Source organism: Acipenser ruthenus, unplaced genomic scaffold (assembly GCF_902713425.1).
Source record: "Acipenser ruthenus unplaced genomic scaffold, fAciRut3.2 maternal haplotype, whole genome shotgun sequence".
Classification (NCBI taxonomy): Eukaryota; Metazoa; Chordata; class Actinopteri; order Acipenseriformes; family Acipenseridae; genus Acipenser; species Acipenser ruthenus.
In genome coordinates this window covers 25,001-45,000 of record NW_026708357.1, presented here as the reverse complement: position 1 = coordinate 45,000, position 20,000 = coordinate 25,001, and the positions used below count along the sequence as shown (strand labels likewise).

The 20,000-nt window shown below is 52.9% G+C and overlaps 2 protein-coding genes across 2 annotated transcripts in view; both read left to right on the top strand.

The window, feature by feature from the left end:
- Nucleotides 1-4,186, top strand: part of LOC117962724 (potassium/sodium hyperpolarization-activated cyclic nucleotide-gated channel 1-like) — a gene marked incomplete at its 5' end in the record, with an annotated part of 16,731 nt that extends 12,545 nt beyond the window's left edge. Inside the window, 1 exon segment of the mRNA XM_059020967.1 lies at nt 258-4,186. Within this exon segment, the coding sequence (XP_058876950.1) occupies nt 258-2,935 (2,678 nt within the window). The 3' untranslated portion in view covers nt 2,936-4,186.
- A 2,762-nt stretch (nt 4,187-6,948) lies between these two features.
- Nucleotides 6,949-19,523, top strand: LOC117970412 (farnesyl pyrophosphate synthase-like). The gene is made up of 10 exons (XM_059020969.1): nt 6,949-7,039; nt 8,920-9,069; nt 9,689-9,829; nt 15,160-15,240; nt 15,894-16,016; nt 16,685-16,773; nt 17,032-17,104; nt 17,320-17,397; nt 17,717-17,851; nt 18,384-19,523. Exons 1-10 carry the CDS (start codon nt 7,037-7,039, stop codon nt 18,582-18,584), a joined length of 1,074 nt encoding a protein of 357 aa, XP_058876952.1. The 5' UTR covers nt 6,949-7,036; the 3' UTR covers nt 18,585-19,523.
- The last annotated feature ends 477 nt before the right edge of the window (nt 19,524-20,000 follow it).

The window sequence follows — 20,000 nt, the reverse complement described above, 5'->3', positions numbered from 1 at the left end:
GGGGGGTGGAAACTAAAACATGGTAATGATCTGTCATGGTCTGTAAAGGTCTGTCATGATCTGTAATGGTCTGTCATGGTCTGTTATGGTCTGTAAAGGTCTGTCATGGTCTGTCATGGTCTGTCATGATATGTAATGGTCTGTCATGGTCTGTCATGGTCTGTCATGGTCTGTCATGATATGTAATGGTCTGTCATGGTCTGTCATGGTCTGTCATGGTCGTACGTTACTGACACCCCAGTTATTTTTTGCTCCAGGTAAGAAGAACTCTGTCCTGCTGCGGACGGGCTCTGCGGACCCGAGTGGGGGGGCACGGGGGGGGCGGTATGGCTCCTGCGACAGCGAGATCGTTCATCAGATCGTGAAGCACGACCAGGACATGGCGGCACACACCCTCCAGGACCTGCCCGCCCCGCGAACTGTCATCTGGGCGCCCCTGGTCCACGCGCCGCTCCAGACAGCCGCTGCCACCACCAGCGTGGCCATCGCCCTGACGCACCACCAGCACCCCCAGCACCCCATCTACCTGCCCCCCCCGCTGGCAGCCTCACCCTCCACCCACACGCCCTCCCCTCCCCGGGGCTCCCCTCTCTCCCTGGCCTCCTGCCAGGATCCCCAGGCTGGCAAACCCCCCCTGCCTCCCAGGTCCCACCCTAATCTAGCCTCAGGCTCCCGCCCGGCTTCTATTAGCTCTCTGGGGGCTCTGAGTGGAGGGGGAGGGGGGGTGGCCCCTCGAGCGCACGCCCCCAGATCCCCGTCCGGTTCTGTGTCATCCGCTTCTTCCCAGAACCAGCCGGGGGTCTACCCCGTCCCTCCTCCCACGAGCCCCCCTCCTCCTCCTCCCCCTCCCACTCCCCCTCCCATTCCCAGCCGGGGCGGGGGGAGAGGCAGGGGAGAGGAGCCTCAGAAACAGCCCCAAGTCCCGCTGTCCCAGACGCGAGCCAGCTCCCTCTCCACCTCCCTCCTGCAGCAGCAGCAGCAGCAGCAGCGACGGCCCCCCGGGGGCAGGACTCTGCACTCCAGCTTCCGGGCCCTGCCCGCCCCCCCCTCGCAGAGGCAGACGGGCCGCAGCATCAGTGGCAGCTCCACTCCCCAGCAGCAGGGGGCGCTGGCGGGGGCGGTCGGCAGGCTGTCTCGGGAGGGCCGGCTCCTCTCCGCCTCCCAGCCCTCGCTGCCTCACAGGGGCTCCCAGGGGCAGCTGCACCTCCAGCGGCCTGGATCCCGGCAGAGCCACCCGGAGCCGCTGCAGTGCTTCCTGGACCGCAGCCACTCGCAGTACAGCCGCAAGGCCTCCGGGGGCAGCCTCACCCCCTTCCTGCCCTCCTTCTACCCACCATCCCCCTCCTTCTTCTCCACCTCCTTCTCTTCCTCCTCCCCTTCCTCCAACCCCCAGTCTCCCTCCGTCGCTCCCGGGGGGCAGCTGGCCAGGAGGTGCGCGGGCAGCGCGGGCATGCTGTCGGGCACCCCTCCCGGCACGCCAGGCAGCACGGGTCCTTCTGTCAGTGGACAGCAGCAGCAACTCCTTCCTCCTCCTCTTACTACTACTTCTTCTTCTTCTGCTGCAGCTGTTTTACCTTCCCTCGCTCCTCCTCTCTCCCCCTCCCCCCATGCCTCAGTCCCACAGTCCTCCGCCAGCGCCAAGGCTATCCCACAATCCTCTCCTGCTGTCTCACAGTCATCCGCCAGCGCCAAGGCTATCCCACAATCCTCTCCTGCTGTCTCACAGTCATCCGCCAGCGCCAAAGCTATCCCAAAATCCTCTCCTGCTGTCACACAGTCCTCCGCCAGCGCCAAGGCTATCCCACAATCCTCTCCTGCTGTCTCACAGTCATCCGCCAGCGCCAAAGCTATACCACAATCCTCTCCTGCTGTCTCACAGTCCTCCGCCAGCGCCAAGGCTATCCCACAATCCTCTCCTGCTGTCTCACAGTCCTCCGCCAGCGCCAAGGCTATCCCACAATCCTCTCCTGCTGTTCAACAGTCCTCCACCAGCGCCAATGCTATCCCACAGTCCTCCACCAGCGCCAAGGCTATCCCACAATGCTCTCCTGCTGTCTCACAGTCCTCCACCAGCGCCAAGGCTATCCCACAATCCTCCACCAGCGCCAAGGCTATCCCACAGTCCTCCACCAGCGCCAAGGCTATCCCACAATCCTCTCCTGCTGTCTCACAGTCCTCCACCAGCGCCAAGGCTTTCCCACAATCCTCTCCTGCTGTCACACAGTCCTCCGCCAGCGCCAAGGCTTTCCCACAATCCTCTCCTGCTGTCACACAGTCCTCCGCCAGCGCCAAGGCTATCCCACAATCCTCTCCTGCTGTCTCACAGTCCTCCACCAGCGCCAAGGCTATCCCACAATCCTCTCCTGCTGTCTCACAGTCCTCCGCCAGCGCCAAGGCTTTCCCACAATCCTCTCCTGCTGTCACACAGTCCTCCGCCAGCGCCAAGGCTATCCCACAATCCTCTCCTGCTGTCTCACAGTCCTCCGCCAGCGCCAAGGCTTTCCCACAATCCTCTCCTGCTGTCACACAGTCCTCCGCCAGCGCCAAGGCTATCCCACAATCCTCTCCTGCTGTCACACAGTCCTCCGCCAGCGCCAAGGCTATCCCACAATGCTCTCCTGCTGTCTCACAGTCCTCCACCAGCGCCAAGGCTATCCCACAATCCTCTCCTGCTGTCCCACAGTCCTCCGCCAGCGCCAAAGCTATCCCACAATCCTCTCCTGCTGTCTCACAGTCCTCCGCCAGCGCCAAGGCTATCCCACAATCCTCTCCTGCTGTTCAACAGTCCTCCACCAGCGCCAAGGCTATCCCACAATCCTCCACGACTTCCCCACAAACCCCCACTGCTGCCCCTGGCTCTGCTGCTCTAGCCCCTGCGAGCCTGAGCTCCGTGGTGCCGGGAGGAGGCAGCAAACAGCAGCCCCCCCGCATGTGAAGAGCACGCCAGCAACACGCCCCGGAACTGGGACCACAGCCCTGTGACACTGAACCACCTACTCCTGTTCAACAGACAGACAGACAGAGACAGACAGACAGACAGACAGACACGCACGCACGCACGCACGCACGCACGCACGCACGCACGCGCACGCGCACGCACGCACGCACACACACACGTGTTCAGTCCTCAGGGGTCCCAGTCTCTCCTTCTTCCAAACCTCTCATCACCAAAGCATTAACTAAAAAGCAATCCTTTCTTTGTTCGTTTTTTTGCAAGTTTCGTTCAGTGTTGTGTTTTTTTAATTTGTTTTGATAAATTGTATGTATGTAAATATTCATGTAACACGTGACAAAATCTTCTTACCTTTAACCCCACCCCCCAAAAACCCTCTCACCTGTGGGCAGCCGCGATCTCCAGCCGTGTCTCTCTGTGCTTCTCAATGCAGAGCAGGATTCAGTCACACCTTGTGTTATCTGAACCACAAATGAAACCACAGCTTCTGCTATTAAAAAAAAAGAGTGCATCACGCGGCGTTCAGCTTTTAGAAGCGGACAGTAAAGCAAGCAAACAGGAGAGCAGCTCCAAACTGAGCCCGCGGTGCTGTTCCGCATGCCCCTCTCCGTGCGTGCGCTGCTCAGCCCGTCAGTACCGCGGTGATCTTTCATCAAGGTCACCTCACACTCCAGGCAGCGTTTATAACGCGTGCGGGGAAGCGGGTTTCAGGATCTCACATCGAGATGGTGGAGATTGCTTCACGTCCATTGGAAACTGTTCAATGTAACTGAGCCACGCCCCCCTGTAGCCAATAGCAGGGGGTGTGGTCATCGAGAGCTTGGCTTGCCCCTCCCCTTTGATGCCAAACGCCTGTCTTGTGTGTGTCGAATCACCAAAGACTCGGTCCTGGAAGCCCACCCCCACAACCCCACACCCCCCACACCCCCACAACCCCACACCCACACAGCCCCACAACCCCACAGCCCCACATCCCCACAGCCCCACAGCCCCACCTCCCCACAACCCCACAGCCCCACACCCCCACAGCCCCGTCCCTCCCCCGCACAGTGAGTTTGGACTCTTGCGCATATTAACTAGCTGTACATAGTGGGTAGGTTTTTTTTTTTTTTTCGGTGGTTGTAAATATTATAATTTAACGAGAAAAATATTTTAGGGTGGGGAAAACAAAAAATAAGAAATCTTTGTAATGGCAAATCATGTAAATAAAGATGAAAAAAAAAGAAGAATTGAAACTGATTTTTGTCTTTTTTTTTGTGGTTTTCGTGTTTTTATTTTTTTTTTTTTTTTATCACGACGGTAATTTTTAAGAAGGAAACTGCAGCACACGGCAGCGTCCACCAGGTGGCATGGAAAGCGGTATTTAATGTTCGGGCTTTAGGTTTCAAGTCATTAACATAACCACGCCCATGTCGAGGCCAGTAAACCACGCCCTCCGCGGGTGTTCCCGTTGGAAACAATCGAACGGGGGCGTGGCTGGCGTTATCGAACCCCGCCCAGTAGTAGGAGGTCTGTTTATATTGGTGCTGCTGTGACGTCACGATTCTGGCGCCAGATTGGAAGCGGAAACGCCGTGGTGAATCTAACAGCGCTGTGATTATAATATCGTATATATCTGACGAGAAGATTTTGTTGTGATATATTCTGAAAGAGGAATGGCTTCCGAAGCGGAGAAAGCATTACAAGGTAAGCGTCTAGCTGGCAGAGACTGATTCGTCATGTATATATATATATACACACACACAAGGAGGTTGAGTGACTTGCTCAGGGGCTCAGTGAAACAGGGAGTGAGCCGGGATTTGAACCTCCTGGGTTCAAGCCCTCGTCTTTACACACCCGACCACACAGCCTCCTGTATCTCCCCCCTGTAGGGCTGGAGAGCTCCGCGGCGGAGCTGGGAGGGGAGCTGCAGAGGCTGGAGGCGAACATGAGGAAGCTGAGCGACTTCCAGAGGAGCCTGCTGAGGGTGAACTCACAACTGGTGAGGAGAGGAGGAGAGGAGGGGGGATTGCTGAAAATGTGTTGTGCAATTCTGCGTTGTGTTGATGTGAATGCGTGGTCTTGTGCGCACGGTTTCTAATGCTGTGTGAATGCGTTGTCTTGTGTGCACGGTTTCTAATGCTCTGTGTGAATGCGTGGTCTTGTGCGCACGGTTTCTCATGCTCTGTGTGAATGCGTGGTCTTGTGTGCACGGTTTCTCATGCTCTGTGTGAATGCGTGGTCTTGTGCGCACGGTTTCTAATGCTGTGTGTGAATGCGTGGTCTTGTGCGCACGGTTTCTAATGCTGTGTGAATGCGTGGTCTTGTGTGCACGGTTTCTCATGCTCTGTGTGAATGCGTGGTCTTGTGCGCACGGTTTCTCATGCTGTGTGTGAATGCGTGGTCTTGTGCGCACGGTTTCTCATGCTGTGTGTGAATGCGTTGTCTTGTGGGCACGGTTTCTCATGCTGTGTGTGAATGCGTGGTCTTGTGTGCACGGTTTCTCATGCTCTGTGTGAATGCGTGGTCTTGTGCGCACGGTTTCTCATGCTGTGTGTGAATGCGTGGTCTTGTGGGCACGGTTTCTCATGCTGTGTGTGAATGCGTGGTCTTGTGCGCACGGTTTCTCATGCTGTGTGTGAATGCGTGGTCTTGTGCGCACGGTTTCTCATGCTGTGTGAATGCGTGGTCTTGTGCGCACGGTTTCTAATGCTGTGTGTGAATGCGTGGTCTTGTGCGCACGGTTTCTCATGCTGTGTGTGAATGCGTGGTCTTGTGCGCACGGTTTCTCATGCTGTGTGTGAATGCGTGGTCTTGTGGGCACGGTTTCTCATGCTGTGTGTGAATGCGTGGTCTTGTGGGCACGGTTTCTAATGCTGTGTGTGAATGCGTGGTCTTGTGGGCACGGTTTCTCATGCTCTGTGTGTGAATGCGTGGTCTTGTGCGCACGGTTTCTAATGCTCTGTGTGTGAATGCGTGGTCTTGTGCGCACGGTTTCTAATGCTCTGTGTGTGAATGCGTGGTCTTGTGCGCACGGTTTCTAATGCTGTGTGTGAATGCGTGGTCTTGTGCGCACGGTTTCTAATGCTGTGTGTGAATGCGTGGTCTTGTGTGCACGGTTTCTCATGCTCTATGTGAATGCGTGGTCTTGTGCGCACGGTTTCTCATGCTGTGTGTGAATGCGTGGTCTTGTGTGCACGGTTTCTCATGCTGTGTGTGAATGCGTGGTCTTGTGCGCACGGTTTCTAATGCTGTGTGTGAATGCGTGGTCTTGTGGGCACGGTTTCTCATGCTGTGTGTGAATGCGTTTCTCCGCAGTGCTCCTGGATGACGAACGTCAATGAAATGTCCAAACACCGCAGAGAGAGCCGCTCACAGCCGCCCTGCAGCCGGGAAACCGACGCACAATAGCCGCTACAGAACACCGCTGATCAGCGCGGTTTGTAGGAACTGGGGCTTCTGAACCCGTGTGCGCTTGATACCATTACCCACCGGACCGGACCGGACCGGACCGGACCCGATTCCAGCTCCAGCGCGCAGGAGAGAGAGAGAGAGAGAGTGATGTGTGAATTACGTGCTCGGTTGTTACGAGTTTATTGAAAAAGTGTTTGCTTTAAAGATCGCTTATAGTTTATACAGCTTTAAAGAAGATGAATAAATTATGTTTAAATAAAAAAATGAGTTTCTTTCTTTCTTTCTTTCTTTCTCTCCCTCCCTCCCTCTACGGTTTTCCAGCTATCTCTATAGTAATGCGGTCTCACCAGCACCACCTTCCCTCCACGCTACCTAAGATAAGCTCTCCTATTGGTTGCGGCTCACAAGGCCCATCCTCGTTCGATGGCTCCGTCCAATCAGAGAGCCCGATGTCATATGAAGCACCCTGCGACCACGCCTCCTAAGTCGGAAGAGGAGGCCGAGCGCGGAGCTCAAGGGGAATTGTAGTTCTTTTGTGTTTAACGTTACCTTTGATAGGCTAGAGAACGGTGAGACAAAGCACTACAAGCCCCATGAGCCTTTGCGCGCCCCCACCCTTTCACGTCCTCTACTATTTTTGTGAATGTTGCGGCTGATAGATCAGACGCCTGTAGGAAGCAGAGAGAAGATATGGTAAGTAGTTTATCTGTCTTTTACTTAGCAAGGTTATTTATGGGAGTTTTTTAGTAAACAAATTATATTTTAAACAATACCGCCGCTCGCCAACACCCTAAAGTCTCGTTCGGTATTATTGTTGCGATAAAAACACAACAGCAAAACATTATTATTATTATTATTATTATTATTATTATTATTATGCTACTGCTGTATGAATAACATGACAACAGTGTCTAGCGGGTTAGTAATATCTCGCTAATTTAAATATGAAATCACTTCAAACACCCGATTGAATGATTTATTGAGTGATATATTTTTTTTTAATAAAAGTACCGCTCCTCGGTGCGGTGTGACACTCAAAAAACCGATCATATTACTATATTAACAATCCTAACGTCTAGTGATGTTTAGCCAGCATACCTGGGGTACCACAGCGATGGGAATCCGACTCCCGCTGCACAGCGGTGTGATCCAGTCCTGGTTTCACTAGGAGTTTAATAATCAGACACACCTGAGCTTGTTAGCTAGACACACTGGGGCTGATCAAGCTGGTAGCAGTAAAACCTGGACTGGATCACACTGCTGTGCAATAGGAGTCTGATTCCCATTCGTGGTATTGAGGTGCTTGTTTTAATGCTCTGGTTTTGAAAGCTGAGCTCCAGTCTCTGTGCTTCAGTGTGTTTTGGGGGAGGGGAAGGGGTCTACTTTTCTAATTAAAGAATCAGACTGTAATAACTTGTGTTGTGAGTGCCAGGGTGCAGCGCATTCGGGACAGGGGGCTGCCTGCAGCTTTTAGGGAACTAAACACGACAAGAAACTTGATAAGTTCAATGGCAAACGTTTCCACTAGAAGTCTTTCTCAGCGTCTTCAGTGTAAGTTCAATTGCAAACGTTTCCATTAGAAGTCTTTCTCAGTGTCTTCAGTGTAAATTCAATGGCAAACGTTTCCACTAGAAGTCTTTCTCAGCGTCTTCAGTGTAAGTTCAATGGCAAACGTTTCCACTAGAAGTCTCTCTCAGCGTCTTCAGTGTAAATTCAATGACAGACGTTTCCACTAGAAGTCTTTCTCAGCGTCTTCCTGGTCAGACCCTGTCCAGAATCTCTTCCCTGTGCCTCGGGACCTGACTGTATTGTATATGGCAAGCCAGCAAATTTAGAAATATCTCAGATTGACTCCCTGTCTAGTCTGAGATACCTTGAAATGGGCCGAAAGTCCATTCAAAACATAGAGCATTTTCACAGGAAGTGAGTTTGAGATATCTTGAAGTGTTGGGATATCTTGAAATGGAGTTGGTTTGCGATATCTGCAGTTCAGTTGAAGATCTCTTGAAATGCATTTGGAGATATCTCTAAGTGATCTCTTGAAATGCATTTGGAGATATCTCTAAGTGATCTCTTGAAATGCATTTGGAGATATCTCTAAGTGATCTCTTGAAATGCATTTGGAGATATCTCTAAGTGATCTCTTGAAATGCATTTGGAGATATCTCTAAGTGATCTCTTGAAATGCATTTGGAGATATCTCTAAGTGATCTCTTGAAATGCATTTGGAGATATCTCTAAGTGATCTCTTGAAATGCATTTGGAGATATCTCTAAGTGATCTCTTGAAATGCATTTGGAGATATCTCTAAGTGATCGCTTGAAATGCATTTGGAGATATCTCTAAGTGATCTCTTGAAATGCATTTGGAGATATCTCTAAGTGATCTCTTGAAATGCATTTGGAGATATCTCTGAGTGATCTCTTGAAATGCATTTGGAGATATCTCTAAGTGATCTCTTGAAATGCATTTGGAGATATCTCTAAGTGATCTCTTGAAATGCATTTGGAAATATCTCTAAGTGATCTCTTGGCTTGCTGTGATTGTAAGCCTGTGTGTGTTGCTGCTTGCAGGGAGACTTGGCTGACAGTGCAGACAGGAAGCAGCAGGGGGTGCTGGATGCGCAGGAGTTCGACCGCCAGTTCGAGGAGATCGTGAAGGAGCTGACTGAGCCCGACCTGAACCACCCGGAGATCGGGGACGCCATCCGCAGGCTGAGAGAGGTACTGCAGCACACACTGATTCCACCAGTACAGTACAATACAATACAGAACAATACAGTACAATCTTGCATTTCATATACAGCCTCCCTGTGTGCATCACAGAACATTTTACATTATATATATTACTTTAAAAAGTTTCTTTTATTGAAATCGCAGCAAAGTGTAATAAAGCACAGTGAAAGCGTGTGTGTGTCCTGTACTGTAATGCTGTGTGTGTGTCCTGTACTGTAATGCTGTGTGTGTGTCCTGTACTGTAATGCTGTGTGTGTGTCCTGTACTGTAATGCTGTGTGTGTGTCCTGTCTGTAATGCTGTGTGTGTGTCCTGTCTGTAATGCTGTGTGTGTGTCCTGTACTGTAATGCTGTGTGTGTGTCCTGTCTGTAATGCTGTGTGTGTGTCCTGTACTGTAATGCTGTGTGTGTCCTGTACTGTAATGCTGTCTGTGTGTCCTGTACTGTAATGCTGTCTGTGTGTCCTGTACTGTAATGCTGTGTGTGTGTCCTGTCTGTAATGCTGTGTGCGTGTCCTGTCTGTAATGCTGTCTGTGTCCAGCGTTCTAGTACTGGCTGTGTATTTGTGATCTGACTCCACTCCGCCCCCTGCTGGCTCTCTCGTGCAGGTGCTGGAGTACAACGCCCCCGGGGGGAAGAGGAACCGCGGCCTGTCAGTCATCGCTTCGTTCAGAGAGCTGTCCCGCCCCCAGACCCCCGACGCGGAGAGCGTGCAGCGCGCCCTGGTGGTGGGATGGTGCATTGAGCTGGTGGGTGAGACCGCGCTGTCAGAGCAGGGTTAGCATCGTCTGTGCATCTGCCAGGCTAACGTCTCATTGGAGGGGAAGGGGGTACAGTGGAGAGGGAAGGGGGTACATTGGAGAGGGAAGGGGGTACATTGCAGGGAAGGGGGTACAGTGCAGGGAAGGGGGTACAGTGGAACAGGGTACAGTGCAGGGAAGGGGGTACAGTGGAAGGGTGTACAGGGATGGGGAAGGGGGTACAGGGGAAGGGGGTACAGTGCAAGGGGGTACATGTGGTTTATCACTGTGTCTCTCCCCCCTCTCTCTCTCTCAGCTGCAGGGACGGGGGTACAGTGCAGGCGGTGTTCACACTCGTGTCACGTGACATGTGGTTTATCACTGTGTCTCTCCCCCCTCTCTCTCTCTCAGCTGCAGGGACGGGGGTACAGTGCAGGCGGTGTTCACACTCGTGTCACGTGACATGTGGTTTATCACTGTGTCTCTCCCCCCTCTCTCTCTCTCAGCTGCAGGGACGGGGGTACAGTGCAGGCGGTGTTCACACTCGTGTCACGTGACATGTGGTTTATCACTGTGTCTCTCCCCCCTCTCTCTCTCTCAGCTGCAGGGACGGGGGTACAGTGCAGGCGGTGTTCATACTCGTGTCACGTGACATGTGGTTTATCACTGTGTCTCTCCCCCCTCTCTCTCTCTCAGCTGCAGGGACGGGGGTACAGTGCAGGCGGTGTTCACACTCGTGTCACGTGACATGTGGTTTATCACTGTGTCTCTCCCCCCTCTCTCTCTCTCAGCTGCAGGGACGGGGGTACAGTGCAGGCGGTGTTCACACTCGTGTCACGTGACATGTGGTTTATCACTGTGTCTCTCCCCCCTCTCTCTCTCTCAGCTGCAGGGACGGGGGTACAGTGCAGGCGGTGTTCACACTCGTGTCACGTGACATGTGGTTTATCACTGTGTCTCTCCCCCCTCTCTCTCTCTCAGCTGCAGGGACGGGGGTACAGTGCAGGCGGTGTTCACACTCGTGTCACGTGACATGTGGTTTATCACTGTGTCTCTCCCCCCTCTCTCTCTCTCAGCTGCAGGGACGGGGGTACAGTGCAGGCGGTGTTCACACTCGTGTCACGTGACATGTGGTTTATCACTGTGTCTCTCCCCCCTCTCTCTCTCTCAGCTGCAGGGACGGGGGTACAGTGCAGGCGGTGTTCACACTCGTGTCACGTGACATGTGGTTTATCACTGTGTCTCTCCCCCCTCTCTCTCTCTCAGCTGCAGGGACGGGGGTACAGTGCAGGCGGTGTTCACACTCGTGTCACGTGACATGTGGTTTATCACTGTGTCTCTCCCCCCTCTCTCTCTCTCAGCTGCAGGGACGGGGGTACAGTGCAGGCGGTGTTCACACTCGTGTCACGTGACATGTGGTTTATCACTGTGTCTCTCCCCCCTCTCTCTCTCTCAGCTGCAGGGACGGGGGTACAGTGCAGGCGGTGTTCACACTCGTGTCACGTGACATGTGGTTTATCACTGTGTCTCTCCCCCCTCTCTCTCTCTCAGCTGCAGGGACGGGGGTACAGTGCAGGCGGTGTTCATACTCGTGTCACGTGACATGTGGTTTATCACTGTGTCTCCCCCCCCTCTCTCTCTCTCAGCTGCAGGGACGGGGGTACAGTGCAGGCGGTGTTCATACTCGTGTCACGTGACATGTGGTTTATCACTGTGTCTCCCCCCCCTCTCTCTCTCTCAGCTGCAGGGACGGGGGTACAGTGCAGGCGGTGTTCACACTCGTGTCACGTGACATGTGGTTTATCACTGTGTCTCTCCCCCCTCTCTCTCTCTCAGCTGCAGGGACGGGGGTACAGTGCAGGCGGTGTTCATACTCGTGTCACGTGACATGTGGTTTATCACTGTGTCTCTCCCCCCTCTCTCTCTCTCAGCTGCAGGGACGGGGGTACAGTGCAGGCGGTGTTCACACTCGTGTCACGTGACATGTGGTTTATCACTGTGTCTCTCCCCCCTCTCTCTCTCTCAGCTGCAGGGACGGGGGTACAGTGCAGGCGGTGTTCATACTCGTGTCACGTGACATGTGGTTTATCACTGTGTCTCTCCCCCCTCTCTCTCTCTCAGCTGCAGGGACGGGGGTACAGTGCAGGCGGTGTTCACACTCGTGTCACGTGACATGTGGTTTATCACTGTGTCTCTCCCCCCTCTCTCTCTCTCAGCTGCAGGGACGGGGGTACAGTGCAGGCGGTGTTCACACTCGTGTCACGTGACATGTGGTTTATCACTGTGTCTCTCCCCCCTCTCTCTCTCTCAGCTGCAGGGACGGGGGTACAGTGCAGGCGGTGTTCACACTCGTGTCACGTGACATGTGGTTTATCACTGTGTCTCTCCCCCCTCTCTCTCTCTCAGCTGCAGGGACGGGGGTACAGTGCAGGCGGTGTTCATACTCGTGTCACGTGACATGTGGTTTATCACTGTGTCTCCCCCCCCTCTCTCTCTCTCAGCTGCAGGGACGGGGGTACAGTGCAGGCGGTGTTCATACTCGTGTCACGTGACATGTGGTTTATCACTGTGTCTCTCCCCCCTCTCTCTCTCTCAGCTGCAGGGACGGGGGTACAGTGCAGGCGGTGTTCACACTCGTGTCACGTGACATGTGGTTTATCACTGTGTCTCTCCCCCCTCTCTCTCTCTCAGCTGCAGGGACGGGGGTACAGTGCAGGCGGTGTTCACACTCGTGTCACGTGACATGTGGTTTATCACTGTGTCTCTCCCCCCTCTCTCTCTCTCAGCTGCAGGGACGGGGGTACAGTGCAGGCGGTGTTCATACTCGTGTCACGTGACATGTGGTTTATCACTGTGTCTCTCCCCCCTCTCTCTCTCTCAGCTGCAGGGACGGGGGTACAGTGCAGGCGGTGTTCACACTCGTGTCACGTGACATGTGGTTTATCACTGTGTCTCTCCCCCCTCTCTCTCTCTCAGCTGCAGGGACGGGGGTACAGTGCAGGCGGTGTTCATACTCGTGTCACGTGACATGTGGTTTATCACTGTGTCTCTCCCCCCTCTCTCTCTCTCAGCTGCAGGGACGGGGGTACAGTGCAGGCGGTGTTCATACTCGTGTCACGTGACATGTGGTTTATCACTGTGTCTCTCCCCCCTCTCTCTCTCTCAGCTGCAGGGACGGGGGTACAGTGCAGGCGGTGTTCACACTCGTGTCACGTGACATGTGGTTTATCACTGTGTCTCTCCCCCCTCTCTCTCTCTCAGCTGCAGGGACGGGGGTACAGTGCAGGCGGTGTTCACACTCGTGTCACGTGACATGTGGTTTATCACTGTGTCTCTCCCCCCTCTCTCTCTCTCAGCTGCAGGGACGGGGGTACAGTGCAGGCGGTGTTCACACTCGTGTCACGTGACATGTGGTTTATCACTGTGTCTCTCCCCCCTCTCTCTCTCTCAGCTGCAGGGACGGGGGTACAGTGCAGGCGGTGTTCATACTCGTGTCACGTGACATGTGGTTTATCACTGTGTCTCTCCCCCCTCTCTCTCTCTCAGCTGCAGGGACGGGGGTACAGTGCAGGCGGTGTTCATACTCGTGTCACGTGACATGTGGTTTATCACTGTGTCTCTCCCCCCTCTCTCTCTCTCAGCTGCAGGGACGGGGGTACAGTGCAGGCGGTGTTCATACTCGTGTCACGTGACATGTGGTTTATCACTGTGTCTCTCCCCCCTCTCTCTCTCTCAGCTGCAGGGACGGGGGTGTTCATACTCGTGTCACGTGACATGTGGTTTATCACTGTGTCTCTCCCCCCTCTCTCTCTCTCAGCTGCAGGGACGGGGGTACAGTGCAGGCGGTGTTCATGCTCGTGTCACGTGACATGTGGTTTATCACTGTGTCTCTCCCCCCTCTCTCTCTCTCAGCTGCAGGGACGGGGGTACAGTGCAGGCGGTGTTCACACTCGTGTCACGTGACATGTGGTTTATCACTGTGTCTCTCCCCCCTCTCTCTCTCTCAGCTGCAGGGACGGGGGTACAGTGCAGGCGGTGTTCACACTCGTGTCACGTGACATGTGGTTTATCACTGTGTCTCTCCCCCCTCTCTCTCTCTCAGCTGCAGGGACGGGGGTACAGTGCAGGCGGTGTTCACACTCGTGTCACGTGACATGTGGTTTATCACTGTGTCTCTCCCCCCTCTCTCTCTCTCAGCTGCAGGGACGGGGGTACAGTGCAGGCGGTGTTCATACTCGTGTCACGTGACATTTGGTTTATCACTGTGTCTCTCCCCCCTCTCTCTCTCTCAGCTGCAGGGACGGGGGTACAGTGCAGGCGGTGTTCATACTCGTGTCACGTGACATGTGGTTTATCACTGTGTCTCTCCCCCCTCTCTCTCTCTCAGCTGCAGGGACGGGGGTACAGTGCAGGCGGTGTTCACACTCGTGTCACGTGACATGTGGTTTATCACTGTGTCTCTCCCCCCTCTCTCTCTCTCAGCTGCAGGGACGGGGGTACAGTGCAGGCGGTGTTCATACTCGTGTCACGTGACATGTGGTTTATCACTGTGTCTCTCCCCCCTCTCTCTCTCTCAGCTGCAGGGACGGGGGTACAGTGCAGGCGGTGTTCACACTCGTGTCACGTGACATGTGGTTTATCACTGTGTCTCTCCCCCCTCTCTCTCTCTCAGCTGCAGGGACGGGGGTACAGTGCAGGCGGTGTTCACACTCGTGTCACGTGACATGTGGTTTATCACTGTGTCTCTCCCCCCTCTCTCTCTCTCAGCTGCAGGGACGGGGGTACAGTGCAGGCGGTGTTCATACTCGTGTCACGTGACATGTGGTTTATCACTGTGTCTCTCCCCCCTCTCTCTCTCTCAGCTGCAGGGACGGGGGTACAGTGCAGGCGGTGTTCATACTCGTGTCACGTGACATGTGGTTTATCACTGTGTCTCTCCCCCCTCTCTCTCTCTCAGCTGCAGGGACGGGGGTACAGTGCAGGCGGTGTTCACACTCGTGTCACGTGACATGTGGTTTATCACTGTGTCTCTCCCCCCTCTCTCTCTCTCAGCTGCAGGGACGGGGGTACAGTGCAGGCGGTGTTCACACTCGTGTCACGTGACATGTGGTTTATCACTGTGTCTCTCCCCCCTCTCTCTCTCTCAGCTGCAGGGACGGGGGTACAGTGCAGGCGGTGTTCATGCTCGTGTCACGTGACATGTGGTTTATCACTGTGTCTCTCCCCCCTCTCTCTCTCTCAGCTGCAGGGACGGGGGTACAGTGCAGGCGGTGTTCACACTCGTGTCACGTGACATGTGGTTTATCACTGTGTCTCTCCCCCCCCTCTCTCTCTCTCAGCTGCAGGCCTTCTTTCTGGTGGCCGATGACATCATGGACGCCTCAGTGACCAGGAGGGGGCAGCCTTGCTGGTACAAGCGGGTCAGTATTAGGGATGTCATGATATGCAGAGTATAATACCGTAGGCATCACAATACGATATGTATCACGATGTGCTGGTCAGCATACATGGCGCTAATCATATTGTTACTTTATTAGTATTTCTAAAGTTGTGGTTCTGGATACAAAGATGAGAATCAGACTCCCGCTGCACAGCAGTGTGATCCAGTCCTGGTTTCACTAGGAGTTTAATAATCAGACACACCTGAGCTTGTTAGCTAGACACACTGGGGCTGATCAAGCTGGTAGCAGTAAAACCTGGACTGGGTGACACTGCTATGCAATAGGAGTCTTACTTCCATCCCTGTGTGTGTTACCTAGAGTGTGCTGGATTGAACTACCTCTCTCTCTCCCTCTCTCTCTCTCTCTCTCCCCTCTACCTCTCCCTCTCCCTCTTCCTCTCTCTCTCTCTCCCCCCCTCTCTCTTTCTCTCTCTCTCCCCTCTCCCTCTCCCTCTCCCCTCTCCCTCTCCCTCTCCCTCTTCCTCTCTCTCTCTCTCCCCCTCTCTCTCTCTCTCTCTCTCTCCCCTCTCCCTCTCCCTCTCCCCTCTCCCCTCTCCCTCTCCCTCTTCCTCTCTCTCTCTCTCCCCCCCTCTCTCTTTCTCTCTCTCTCTCATATGCTGTTGTTCCTGGCAGGGTGGGGTAGGGCTGGATGCCATCAATGACTCCTTCCTGTTAGAGGCCGTGATCTACAGACTGCTGAAGAGATACTGCAGAGCCCAGCCCTGCTACCTGAACCTCATCGAGCTCTTTCTAGAGGTACAGACCACTCCCTGCACGACCACAGCTCCCATTGCAATACTGCAGAGCCCAGCCCTGCTCCCTGAACCACTGAGCTCTTTCTAGAGGCACAGACCGCTCCCTGCACGACCACAGCTCCCATTGCAATACTGCAGAGCCCAGCCCTGCTACCTGAACCTCATCAAGCTCTTTCTAGAGGTACAGACCACTCCCTGCACGACCACAGCTCCCATTGCAATACTGCAGAGCCCAGCCCTGCTACCTGAACCTCATCGAGCTCTTTCTAGAGGTACAGACCACTCCCTGCACGACCACAGCTCCCACTGCAATACTGCAGAGCCCAGCCCTGCTCCCTGAACCACTGAGCTCTTTCTAGAGGTACAGACCACTCCCTGCACGACCACAGCTCCCATTGCAATACTGCAGAGCCCAGCCCTGCTCCCTGAACCACTGAGCTCTTTCTAGAGGTACAGACCGCTCCCTGCACGACCACAGCTCCCACTCCAATACTGCAGAGCCCAGCCCAGCTCCCTGAACCACTGAACTCTTTCTAGAGGTACAGACCGCTCCCTGCACGGCCACAGCTCCCATTATGAACTAATATTAGCCCTATTGCCCCGTCTAGTCTTACTGCTGTTAATGCAATGTTTTGGGTTTTCTTTTTCCCCTAATGTCCACCCCTCCAGACCTCCTATCAGACCGAGCTGGGCCAGGCGCTGGATCTGATGACCGCCCAGCCGGACCGGATTGACCTGACCCGGTTCACTGAGGAGAGGTGAGACTGGGGGAGAGAGAGAGAGAGGAGAGAGAGGGAGAGAGAGAGAGAGAGAGAGAGAGAGGCTCAGTTTGTACTCTCCTGCTCCAGAGACACACAGATACAATTCTTTTGTGTTCTCTAATGCCTTGGGACTGTGGCTGTGCTTGTTACACACGCAGACGAAAACAAAAACCATAACCAGATGATCTCTCCTCTCCTCCTCCTCTCCCCTCCTCCCCTCCCCTCCTCTCTCTCCTCCCCTCCTCTCCTCTCCAGGTACAAAGCGATTGTGAAGTACAAGACTGCTTTCTACTCCTTCTACCTTCCTGTTGCTGCTGCCATGTATCTGGTGAGAGATGTTTTATAAGCTGCAGCGTCACACAAGAGCAGCTCCACAGCCAACCCTGACATGACAGCTTAACATTCATGAGACGTAAAACAAGCGAGGTCCTGTTGGAAGAGACTCTGCAGCACCACTGACTCCCTGTGTGTGTGCGTGTGTGTGTGTGTGTTGATGGTATTGATCGTGTGTGTTGATCTTGTGTATTGATCGTGTCTCTGCAGGCTGGTATTGACGGTGAGGAGCAGCACAGCAATGCCAAGGCAATCCTGCTGGAGATGGGAGAGTTCTTCCAGATACAGGTACAGCAGCAACGCCTTCTGCAGTGTGAATGTGTGTGTGTGTTTGCGTGCATGTGTGTGTGTGACAGTGTGTATGTGTGTGTGTGTGTGTGTGTGTGTGTATTGATGGTATTGATCGTGTGTATTGATGGTATTGATGGTGTGTATTGATGGTATTGATCGTGTGTATTGATGGTATTGATCGTGTGTATTGATGGTATTGATGGTGTGTATTGATGGTATTGATGGTGTGTATTGATGGTATTGATGGTATTGATGGTGTGTATTGATGGTATTGATGGTGTGTATTGATGGTATTGATCGTGCTGCTCGTCGGCAGGATGATTTCCTGGATTGCTTCGGCGACCCCGCGGTGACGGGGAAGATCGGGACGGACATCGAGGACAACAAGTGCAGCTGGCTGGTGGTGGAGACGCTGAGGAGAGCAAGCCCGGAGCAGAGGAGGGTCCTGGAGGTGAGCAGAGAGAGAGAGAGAGAGAGAGAGAGAGAGAGAGAGAGAGCCCGGAGCAGAGGAGGGTTCTGGAGATGAAGGGGCTCTGTAACAGAGAGGGATCATCGTGAGCCGGGTCAGGATTAACTAGCACCCCTTTTCTTGTACCCAAAAACACACATTGGCTGCCTTTCCCAGTGTTTGTCTGCCTGTCTCTCTCTCTCTCTCACTGTCTCTCTGCCTGCCTCTCTCTCTCTCTCTCTCTGTCTCTGTGTCTCTCTCTCTCCCTGATCCCTCCTCTCTGTGTCTCTCTCTCTCTCCCTGATCCCTCCTCTCTGTCTCTGTGTGTCTCTCTCTCTCTCCCTGATCCCTCCTCTCTGTCTCTGTGTCTCTCTCTCTCCCTGATCCCTCCTCTCTGTCTCGCTGTCTCTCTCTCCCTCTCTCCCTGATCCCTCCTCTCTGTCTCTGTGTCTCTCTCTCTCTCCCTGATCCCTCCTCTCTGTCTCTGTGTCTCTCTCTCTCTCTCTCTCCCTGATCCCTCCTCTCTGTGTCTCAGGAGAGCTACGGACGTCATGACTCGGAGAGCGTGTCTCGTGTGAAGTCTCTGTACTCAGAGCTGGGAATGCCGGTGCTGTTCCAGGAACACGAGGAGAGCAGCTTCCAGCGGCTGCGCGGGCTGATCGAGCGCCACGCCAACACCCTCCCCCACGCCGTCTTCCTGTCCTTCGCACACAAGATCTACAAGAGGAACAAGTGAGGGACGGAACAGAAAAACAATATATACTGTATATATATTTATCAAATTTGAAAACGGAAAACTGCTCTGTACCAAAAGATGCAAAATCAAAAAAGAAAAAGGTCATTTAGGTACAAAAAAAAAAAAAAATCATCTGTTCTATCGGAATACAGTAACATACTGTGCACTAAACTACACTGAGATCTCGTTTTAAAGACCAGTCCTGGTGTCACTAGGAGTTTAATAATCAGACACACCTGAGTTTGTTGCCTAGACACACTGGGGCTGATCAAGCTGGTAGCAGTGAAACCTGGACTGGATCACACTGCTGTGCAATAGGGAGACTTTCTGCTTGTTTGAATGTGTTGTTCAGAGTGACTTGGAGCTGCAGCAGAAAACAAGGCAATGTAAATGCATCTACACTGAGTTGAATTGCATTGTAATGTAATGTAAATGCATCTACACTGAGTTGAATTGCATTGTAATGTAATGTAAATGCATCTACACTGAGTTGAATTGCATTGTAATGTAATGTAAATGCATCTACACTGAGTTGAATTGCATTGTAATGTAATGTAAATGCATCTACACTGAGTTGAATTGCATTGTAATGTAATGTAAATGCATCTACACTGAGTTGAATTGCATTGTAATGTAATGTAAATGCATCTACACTGAGTTGAATTGCATTGTAATGTAATGTAAATGCATCTACACTGAGTTGAATTGCATTGTAATGTAATGTAAATGCATCTACACTGAGCTGAATTGCATTGTAATGTAATGTAAATGCATCTACACTGAGTTGAATTGCATTGTAATGTAATGTAAATGCATCTACACTGAGTTGAATTGCATTGTAATGTAATGTAAATGCATCTACACTGAGTTCTGTAACAGCAATGCAATGTACAGACAAATGCTTTTTAAAATAATAAATAAAATAAATGAAAAAAGAGAACTTTCTTCCATGTGTTAAAGACGAGGATTTTGGGATCTCCTGCAAACCAAGCGTCTGAAAAATTCACAAAAACGACCAACAACCCGGCTCGTTTATGCAGGTTTGGACTGGGTTTGTTTTTTTATTTTTTAGTGGGGTTTTTCATGTTCAAATAATAATTATTAAAGATATCAAAACTTCTCAAAAAGATGGAAAACCAAAAAGTCTAATCTGTACCGTGAATCCCCATCTCATGCATAGACCCTCGAGCTTTGAATGTGTTTTATGGCAAGATAGGGTTAAGAATGCAGGGGGGGGTGAATCAGACCCAGAGGCAGGGGAGAGGAACTAGAGAGAGAAAGAGAGAGAGAGAGAGGGGGGGAGAGAAAGAGCAACAGAGGACAAGCTGAAGGACGATGGATGGATGGAGAGGGGGGGGTGATAGGGAGCATGGTAGATGGAGGGATAGAGGAGGGGTGTGTGGTAGATGGAGAGAT

Bases quoted from the DNA above. Each gene is read 5' to 3' on its own strand.
- LOC117970412 (XM_059020969.1), top strand. The intron at 15,241-15,893 runs GTCAGTATTAGG...TGTTCCTGGCAG, and splicing joins AGCCTTGCTGGTACAAGCGG to GGTGGGGTAGGGCTGGATGC. The intron at 17,105-17,319 runs GTGAGAGATGTT...GTGTCTCTGCAG, and splicing joins TTGCTGCTGCCATGTATCTG to GCTGGTATTGACGGTGAGGA.